This window comes from Lucilia sericata, unplaced genomic scaffold (genome assembly GCF_015586225.1).
Source record: "Lucilia sericata isolate MDLA Ls3-8-SP2 unplaced genomic scaffold, ASM1558622v1 Contig001847F_arrow, whole genome shotgun sequence".
Lineage (NCBI taxonomy): Eukaryota > Metazoa > Arthropoda > Insecta > Diptera > Calliphoridae > Lucilia > Lucilia sericata.
The window spans coordinates 37,294-47,382 of NW_023995741.1; the positions used below are offsets into that span (position 1 = coordinate 37,294).

General features: G+C 29.3%; 1 protein-coding gene across 3 annotated transcripts in view; it reads right to left on the reverse strand.

The window, feature by feature from the left end:
* LOC119612848 overlaps nt 1–8,718 on the reverse strand; it is a 41,701-nt gene extending 32,983 nt beyond the window's left edge. Inside the window, exons 1-2 of one of the 3 annotated variants that reach the window (XM_037968724.1) lie at nt 8,598–8,718; nt 7,342–7,523 (exon numbers count right to left, since the gene is read on the reverse strand). In XM_037968724.1, coding sequence (XP_037824652.1) covers nt 7,342–7,397 — 56 coding nt within the window. In that variant the 5' untranslated portion in view covers nt 7,398–7,523; nt 8,598–8,718. Of the gene's footprint in view, nt 1–7,341; nt 7,524–8,266 lie in introns of all 3 variants that reach the window. The other 2 variants (XM_037968723.1, XM_037968721.1) reach the window with 2 other exon arrangements.
* Nucleotides 8,719–10,089: the final 1,371 nt, after the last annotated feature.

A 10,089-nucleotide genomic window follows, 5' to 3' on the forward strand; every position in this document is an offset into this window, starting at 1 on the left:
CTAGTTCAGTTCTAGTTCAGTTCTAGTTCAGTTCTAGTTCAGTTCTAGTTCAGTTCTAGTTCAGTTCTAGTTCAGTTCTAGTTCATTCAGTTCTAGTTCAGTTCTAGTTCAGTTCTAGTTCAGTTCTAGTTCAGTTCTAGTTCAGTTCTAGTTCAGTTCTAGTTCAGTTCTAGTTCAGTTCTAGTTCAGTCTAGTTCAGTTCTAGTTCAGTTCTAGTTCAGTTCTAGTTCAGTTCTAGTTCAGTTCTAGTTCAGTTCTAGTTCAGTTCTAGTTCAGTTCTAGTTCAGTTCTAGTTCAGTTCTAGTTCAGTTCTAGTTCAGTTCTAGTTCAGTTCTAGTTCAGTTCTAGTTCAGTTCTAGTTCAGTTCTAGTTCAGTTCTAGTTCAGTTCTAGTTCAGTTCTAGTTCAGTAGTTCAGTTCTAGTTCAGTTCTAGTTCAGTTCTAGTTCAGTTCTAGTTCAGTTCTAGTTCAGTTCTCAGTTCTAGTTCAGTTCTAGTTCAGTTCTAGTTCAGTTCTAGTTCAGTTCTAGTTCAGTTCTAGTTCAGTTCTAGTTCAGTTCTAGTTCAGTTCTAGTTCAGTTCTAGTTCAGTTCTAGTTCAGTTCTAGTTCAGTTCTAGTTCAGTTCTAGTTCAGTTCTAGTTCAGTTCTAGTTCAGTTCTAGTTCAGTTCTAGTTCAGTTCTAGTTCAGTTCTAGTTCAGTTCTAGTTCAGTTCTAGTTCAGTTCTAGTTCAGTTCTAGTTCAGTTCTAGTTCAGTTCTAGTTCAGTTCTAGTTCAGTTCTAGTTCAGTTCTAGTTCTAGTTCAGTTCTAGTTCAGTTCTAGTTCAGTTCTAGTTCTAGTTCAGTTCTAGTTCAGTTCTAGGTTCTAGTTCAGTTCTAGTTCAGTTCTAGTCTAGTCAGTTCTAGTTCAGTTCTAGTTCAGTTCTAGTTCTAGTTCAGTTCTAGTTCAGTTCTAGTTCAGTTCTAGTTCTAGTTCAGTTCTAGTCAGTTTAGTTTTTTGACAGTTTTGTTCTTATTCAAACAATATATCAATAAATGACTCTGGCCATTGAGTAAATACAGACTTAAATAAATATTTGTCTTCCAGAGAGCAAAATTGATTCAGGAACCGCTAATGGTTTATATATTTTTTTGCAATTTGTTTAGTTATTTATTTTTTTTTTTTTTGTATTTGTTTGTATAATAATAAAATACTTCTTTTTAGTGAATTTTATTCATTATCACGAGCATTTTCCCAAACGCCTAAAAGCATACTTCATTTTCAATTCTAGTTATTTTTACAAATGTTTGACATGTTTTGAAAATGATTTAATTTTTGTTTTATTAATGGGTGATTTTCGACAAAATAAATACAAAAATGTACGCAAATATAAGCTGAAACAGAATCAGAGTGATTGGCACGCAATCAGTGTAAACTGTTTTGCTAAAAAATATTTTGTTTGTTCTGAATAATAAAGACAAATATAAAAGATTTCTGAATAAATTTATAAAATAGAAGAATTATTAAATAAAGTCCGCAAATTTTATGTTCTTGTTAAAACAATTTCTTTTAATTTTAAATATAGAAATAAGCAATAACTTTTGAAAGAAAGACAACACAATTGTCCTGCTATCAATTTAAGGATTATAAAGAAAAATGGCGAACAAAACTTTTAAAACGACAACAACCTCATAAATCTTTCCATCTACTTGGAATGTTATAAAGAATATCTGTTGAAAACTTCATGAAAAAACTCAAAGGGAAACAAATATTTCAAAGAAAGTTAAAAAGAAAACCTTTGATTTTATATTTTAGTTTTAAACCTTTAAATTTTAAGATTAAAATGTTCTTTTATGTTTATAGTGAAATACAATTTAAGTATATAATTTTCGAAGAAATGGATTTCTTTTCTAAAAACCATAATATTGTATTGTACAATTTTTTTTATGAATAATTTAGAAAAACTACCTCAGCTTTTACTTATATTTAAATCCACAATATTTGGTTTCATTTCAAATTGTAATTCAAACACATACTATAAATCTGCGGAAATGTAAAATAACCGTAACGGTATTCCTTTTGTATGCTTAGGTTAGGAGATTAAAATGAGTTTAGTTAAACCTTAAAAAAATTTAACGAAAACACAATAACTCCAGCAAAAGTTTGCTCTACAAAGGAGTTTTAAAATTCATATAATGGGCCTTATGAAATACAGTCAGCGATCTTATAAATAGAAGTAAACATGCCAGGCAAGTCATGCCTATAGTCTTGACTATAGAACAGTCTATAGTTTTGACGACAGAACAGTTTATGGTATTGACTATAGAACAGTCTACAGTCTTGACTATAGAACATTTTACAGTCTTGACTATAGGACATTCTATATTCTTGACAATAGAACAGCCCACAGTCTTGACTATAGAACATTTAATAGTCTTGACTATAGAACAGTCTATAGTCTTGACTATAGAACAGTCTATAGTCTTGACTATAGAACAGTCTATAGTCTTGACTATAGAACAGTCTATAGTCTTGACTATAGAACAGTCTATAGTCTTGACTATAGGACAGTCTATAGTCTTGACTATAGACCAGTCTATAGTCTTGACTATAGAACAGTCTATAGTCTTGACTATAGAACAATCTATAGTCTTGACTATTGAACAGTCTATAGTCTTGACTATAGAAAAGTCTATAGTTTTGACTATAGAACAGTCTATAGTCTTGACTATAGAACAGTCTATAGTCTTGAATAGAGAACAATCTATAGTCTTTACTATATAACAATCTATAGTTTTGACTATAGAACAATCTATAGTCTTGACTATAGAACAGTCTATAGTCTTGACTATAGAACAGTCTATAGTCTTGACTATAGAACAGTCTATAGTCTTGACTATAGAACAGTCTATAGTCTTGACTATAGAACAGTCTATAGTCTTGATTATAGAACAGTCTCTAGTCTTGATTATAGAACAGTCTCTAGTCTTGACTATAGAACAGTCTATAGTCTTGACTATAGAACAGTCTATAGTCTTGACTATAGAACAGTCTATAGTCTTGACTATAGAACAGTCTATAGTCTTGACTATAGAACAGTCTATAGTCTTGACTATAGAACAGTCTATAGTCTTGACTATAGAACAGTCTATAGTCTTGACTATAGAACAGTCTATAGTCTTGACTATAGAACAGTCTATAGTCTTGACTATAGAACAGTCTATAGTCTTGAATAGAGAACAATCTATAGTCTTTACTATATAACAATCTATAGTCTTGACTATTGAACAGTCTATAGTCTTGACTATAGAAAAGTCTATAGTTTTGACTATAGAACAGTCTATAGTCTTGAATAGAGAACTATCTATAGTCTTTACTATATAACAATCTATAGTCTTGACTATAGAACAATCTATAGTCTTGACTATAGAACAGTCTATAGTCTTGACTATAGAACAGTCTATAGTCTTGACTATAGAACAGTCTATAGTCTTGACTATAGTACAGTCTATAGTCTTGACTATAGAACAGTCTATAGTCTTGACTATAGAACAGTCTATAGTCTGGACTATAGAACAGTCTATAGTCTTGACTATAGAACAGTCTATAGTCTTGACTATAGAACAGTCTATAGTCTTGACTATAGAACAGTCTATAGTCTTGACTATAGAACAGTCTATAGTCTTGACTATAGAACAGTCTATAATCTTGACTATAGAACAGTCTATAGTCTTGACTATAGAACAGTCTATAGTCTTGACTAACTACGTTGTACTCAAGAAATATAAAGTAACAATTATTTTAATATTGGATAGAAAAAGCAACACATCAGGTGTAGATTTGTTAAAGTGAATTTAAAATATTTTAAATTCCACTTTAATATTTCTTTTAACATTTTCGATATTAATAAAAAATATATTGAAAATAAACTGTTAGTATTAACTCGTGATATGTTAATATTAAATTTCTCTTGAAAGCTTTAAAATCAACTTTTAGTCAACCATCATTTACATGGTGGTGGGCTGTTACAGGAAAAAATCCTGAAATAATGTGCAAAAACAATAAAATTTCTATAAAATGACGTAAATAGCGTTTGTTTTTAAATTTAAAAATAAATTTCAACCACTTTTACAGGAAAATCTGTCAAGAACAGTGAACGTGAATATTTTAATAATTTTGTTTTGTTTCAAAAATAGATTTTATGTAAAATGTCTAAAAATATACATAATAGCTTTGTTCCAGAACTTTTCTGGCTAAAGGGAATTAATGAATTTTCTCTTCGTACTTGTAAAAAGTACGGGAACAGAAAAAACAAAATTTCACTTTCAATGAATTTGTATTGAAGTTTATTCATACAAATTTCTATTAAAATTAAAATAAAATTGAAAAACTACAATCACACATACTTATTTATCAAAATAAATCAAAAATTTTAAACAGTTTTTGTTTTCAATGTATTTTTATAAACAAATAATTTATTTGACAAATTTTTTTCTATTTGCCAGGAAAAAATGTTCTGGCTAAAACCTGCATGTTCTGGCAAAGAGAAAACAATTTTTATTTCTCAATTTTGTTCTCTTTTACAATTTCTGGTAAAAACCTGCAAACATGACAAGTAAAGGAACAAAGCTAATATTAGGAAACAAACTTAGGCAATGAGAAGAAACTGTTGGCTAAAAATATTTGTCATTTAATGTTTTCTAAACAAAAAATTTTAGAAAATAGAAAATACGTTTAAACAAATTCTCATATAGAAATTTAAATAACAGCATCTTGGCATATAAAACAATAATAGACTCTTAACTCACACACACAGAAATTGTCACATTCCTAAGATAAACTTTAATAAAGTTACTAAAAAGTCTACTAAAAACGTGTTATGACAGGATTTGTATACAAAACATACATATGTATGTGTATAGGTATGCGATATATAGGTAATAAGAAAATTTAATTTACAAAATTTTTATATAAATTTTACTTATTACAATCATTTATACAAATCACGTAATATTGTACTTTTATTATAATGGTAGGTGTTACGTTAAGATTTTGGAAACAAGAGAAAATTTTGTCTCAAAAACGTTCCTTGTTGTTGAATTAATAATCTTTACTTCCGAATTATTTTTATTTTTTTATCATTGACGTCATTTAATGAATTAGTTTAAATAAAATTTCAGGACACGTAATTATTCTATTAAGTTGTACCTATATACTGCTGTCTGGCCTTGATGATACAGAGATAGCAAGCTAAAGAAGAACAAAACAATATAAAAATTTAGTAGTTTATAAAAAATTTTATTAAATTTGAGTAAAATCAATGTCTGGTTATATTCTAGTTCACTGTGAAATTTATTCTTTAGTTTATAGTTTTATCGTAGTGTTGTTTTCAGTATTTCTAATAATCTAAAATATAATCGTAATCAGTCTAGTTTATATTCTAGGTAGTAATCTAATTCAATGTCCAGTTCATTGTCGTCACAGTCCACTTTATAATCTAGTTTATAGTACATTTCATAGCCCAATTCATGGCCACGCCATAGACTAATTCGCAATCAAGTTTGTTGGCCACTTCTTAATCTTCTTCATAGTCTAGTTCAATGTTTACTTTACGTCATTATATATATCTAGTTCATGGTCTAATTTAAGATACAGATTAAAGTCTAATTCATAGTCTAGTTAATAGTAAAATAAAAACTAGATTTTTCTAAATTTTTTATATTTTAGTGAATAGTTATGACTTTTGAAGCATCAAATGAAAATATTTGCTATTAGTCATTTGAGGCGTATGAATGTTATTAATTGAAAAATATCACTCATACGTATAACATCAATATATGTACATTATTTGAATAGAAATAAAGCACTTTCAGCTGGGAAGAGGGTAATAGTATTAAAATGTTACAATTCATTTTAAATCCACCTCTTTTAACATTAGTACTATGTGCAGGAATACACTTTGCAGTATAATCGTGTCACAAGATATAATTTTGAAATGTATTTGGTTTAACATTTCAAATTAATAGCCAATAAATATCAAAATGTTTTCAATTAATATTAGTGACAAGAGTATCAAAGTATCAATCTACTTTGCCAAAAACATGTTTTTCTACACGTTCGACTTTTTCTGACTATAACCTTTTCCTGGACAACATTAACAAGTATACAAACACTTGAAGTGAACAAACATAATTATGTAATACTTCGATTTATGATATCTTTAGAATTATAGTACAACAGTTTGTCCTTATTATCTCACTCTAGTAAGTGTCAACCATTTGCCTTGATCATACTTTTTCAGGCACATAATAGTTCTTATCTTAAATGCAAATTGTTTGTCCATGGTGATTTAAAATGTGTAAAATTAACTGGCAGTCATAGTCTAGTCACAGTTTAGTCACAATTTAGTCACAGTCTAGTAATAGTCTAGTTAATAGTCTAGCCATAGTTAGTTAGTTAGTTAGTTAGTTAGTTAGTTAGTAGTTAGTTAGTTAGTTAGTTAGTTAGTTAGTTAGTTAGTTAGTTAGTTAGTAGTTAGTTAGTAGTTAGTAGTTAGTTAGTTAGTTAGTTAGTTAGTTAGTTAGTTAGTTAGTTAGTTAGTTAGTTAGTTAGTTAGTTAGTTAGTTAGTTAGTTAGTTAGTTAGTTAGTTAGTTAGTTAGTTAGTTAGTTAGTTAGTTAGTTAGTAGTTAGTTAGTTAGTTAGTTAGTAGTTAGTTAGTTAGTTAGTTAGTTAGTTAGTTAGTTAGTAGTTAGTTAGTTTAGTTTAGTTAGTTAGTTAGTTAGTTAGTTAGTTAGTAGTTAGTTAGTTAGTTAGTAGTTAGTTAGTTAGTTAGTTAGTTATTAAGTTAGTTAATTAGTTTATATTGTTAACAAAAGCTTATTTTTGTTGAATTCTATGTATTTCTTTGACGTAATGAAAATAAACTGCACACTATGTCGTATTTGCACGTGGATTTTACTCATATGAAAGTAATATTACGTATACGTAGTGGTGATTTTATATTTAACAATGGAAAATGTTATACACATATTACTTTTCCAAAGCCGAATTTAGGAATGATATGAAAATATTCTGAATATTCAGATTTTATATTAAATATATTGTTAAACCCAATGAAATGCTGAACTATATTAACTTTATGAAACTGTAAGAAAGTATGCCTACCGATCAGTTTAGAACCTGATGAAGATATGCGATATTGGAGGCATTAGCACCAGACTAGCAGTTGTATATCAATGATATAAATACATTTTTATAGTAAGAGACCTACCAAACAAAATTGTGCAACTCATTTAAAAAAATTAACTTGACATTTAATTACAGTTTATTCATTATTTTATCATTAGTTTTTAGTTTTTAATACTTTTTCACAATTTCTTCATTATCCTCAAACATGGCAGCTATTAGCAATAATAACATTAATATGGAGGTTTTCAACTTCAGTTTAGGATCACTTCTTAGTAGCTTTGCATATGTACTTCACGAGGGTTTGCTTTTGACGCTCTACAGTTTCTCTTTCCTCATATGTAGACATCTGTTTCTTGCCTTAAAATAGAATAGAAATAATACAAGTATAACTTAAGTGTCCATTTAACTTTATGATATAACAAATTTGTTAAAGAATTAAAAAGTTTGTGATTTTCTTCAAACATAGTAGAAATATTTGTATTTATATTTAAAATTTTAAACTTTTTATTGTTTAATATTTTCGTTTTTCTTTTAGGCATATTGTCAATATTTCATTTTTCTTTTGTTCGCATTTGGTGTGGCCTTAACTCATCCATAGCACATAAAATTACTATTTCATTGTTCATACATTTAAACAGATATGGCCATATGGTCAAAACACAAATGTATAACTCCTCAAATATGACCTCTGGAGAGCTCAAAGTTTGCTAGGTCAAACAATATTTAGTTGCCTCAAATTATGCCAAACTGTTTTATACATATGTTTTTGTGAATATGTATTTGAATATTTGTTTTTATATACGATATGGATTTGTCTACGTTTTATATAAAAAAGCAGATAAAATATTTGAGAAAAATTTATATAATTTGAAACTATTAAATTTTAACTCCCAAAATTATGCAATAGATAAATATTTTTTTAAAGCTTAATAGTTAGGTTAAAATAATGTTAAATTAAACATTTTATTAATGTAAAAATTGAAGAAAGAAAAACATTTCTGCTTAACTGAAACATTTTCTCAACAAATTTCAAAATATTATCATGCAGACTTCATTTGTTCCTAAACCTGTGTTTCCATTAAGAATAACTATACTCATACTAATCATGGATTTATTCATTATGAGGAGACTTCTCCTACTGTTATCGTTGTAGCCGCTTCATAGGAATTTAGTGTCCTCAACTACTGTTCCATTATTCATTTGGCTACTTGGTATTCTCTCATCATAAATATTTATTTCTACCAAATCTATAAGGGTATCCGCTTGTGGCTTTCCAACAATCCAATAAGCTCTTCGATTTAAACTTATTAGTTGATATCATCCTTAATGCATTATAGATGTAGAAAAATATGTAATGGACTTTTCTTTTCAACGCATATCTTTATATCCATTTTGTCTCCCTATATAGCCGTTCGAGTAATAACAGATTACCATATGACCAGATTGGTCTAATGTTTCGCTTGATTAGGATCGCCTATCTGCAACTATTGTCTCACACTTCCCAATAAGTCGTGTTTCCGGTATGTGAAGGGTACATCTGGTATTTGTGTCCTGTAATAGAATCGATAAAAAGAAAATAGAATTTAATTTTTCCTAAAGAAGTAAATTTTAACTGGATTAATACTATATCCTGTTGGTAATGTGGCGAGTCAAGTCATACTCTAGTCTTAGTGTAGTCATAGTCTAGTCATAGTCTAGTCATAGCTAGTCAGTCTAGTCATAGTCTAGTCATAGTCTAGTCATAGTCTAGTCATAGTCTAGTCATAGTCTAGTCATAGTCTAGTCATAGTCTAGTCATAGTCTAGTCATAGTCTAGTCATAGGTCTAGTCATAGTCTAGTCATAGTCTAGTCATAGTCTAGTCATAGTCTAGTCATAGTCTAGTCATAGTCTAGTCATAGTCTAGTCATAGTCTAGTCATAGTCTAGTCATAGTCTAGTCATAGTCTAGTCATAGTCTAGTCATAGTCTAGTCATAGTCTAGTCATAGTCTAGTCATAGTCTAGTCATAGTCTAGTCATAGTCTAGTCATAGTCTAGTCATAGTCTAGTATAGTCTCATAGTCTAGTCATAGTCTAGAGTCTAGTATAGTCTAGTCATAGTCTAGTCATAGTCTAGTCATAGTCTAGTCATAGTCTAGTCATAGTCTAGTCATAGTCTAGTCATAGTCTAGTCATAGTCTAGTCATAGTCTAGTCATAGTCTAGTCATAGTCTAGTCATAGTCTAGTCATAGTCTAGTCATAGTCTAGTCATAGTCTAGTCAATAGTCTAGTCATAGTCTAGTCATAGTCTAGTCCATAGTCTAGTCATAGTCTAGTCATAGTCTAGTCATAGTCTAGTCATAGTCTAGTCATAGTCTAGTCATAGTCTAGTCATAGTCTAGTCTATAGTCTAGTCATAGTCTAGTCATAGTCTAGTCATAGTCCTAGTCATAGTCTAGTCATAGTCTAGTCATAGTCTAGTCATAGTCTAGTCATAGTCTAGTCATAGTCTAGTCATAGTCTAGTCATAGTCTAGTCATAGTCTAGTCATAGTCTAGTCTAGTCATGTATGTCATAGTCTAGTCATAGTCTAGTCATAGTCTAGTCATAGTCTAGTCATAGTCTAGTCATAGTCTAGTCATAGTCTGTCCTTAGTCTAGTCATAGTCTAGTCATTAGTTCAGTCATATTCTAGTCAAGTCTAGTCATAGTCTAGTTCATAGTCTAGTCATAGTTCGTCCTAGTCTAGTCATAGTTAGTCATAGTCTAGTCATAGTCTAGTCATAGTATAGTAATAGTCAGTCATAGTTAGTCATAGTCTAGTCATAGTTCTAGTCAAGTCTATTCATAGTCTAGTCATAGTCTAGTCTTCATAGTTAGTAATGTCTATCCATAGTTGAGCTAATAATTCAAATATTGTCTTTTAACTTACCGAAAAACGTTT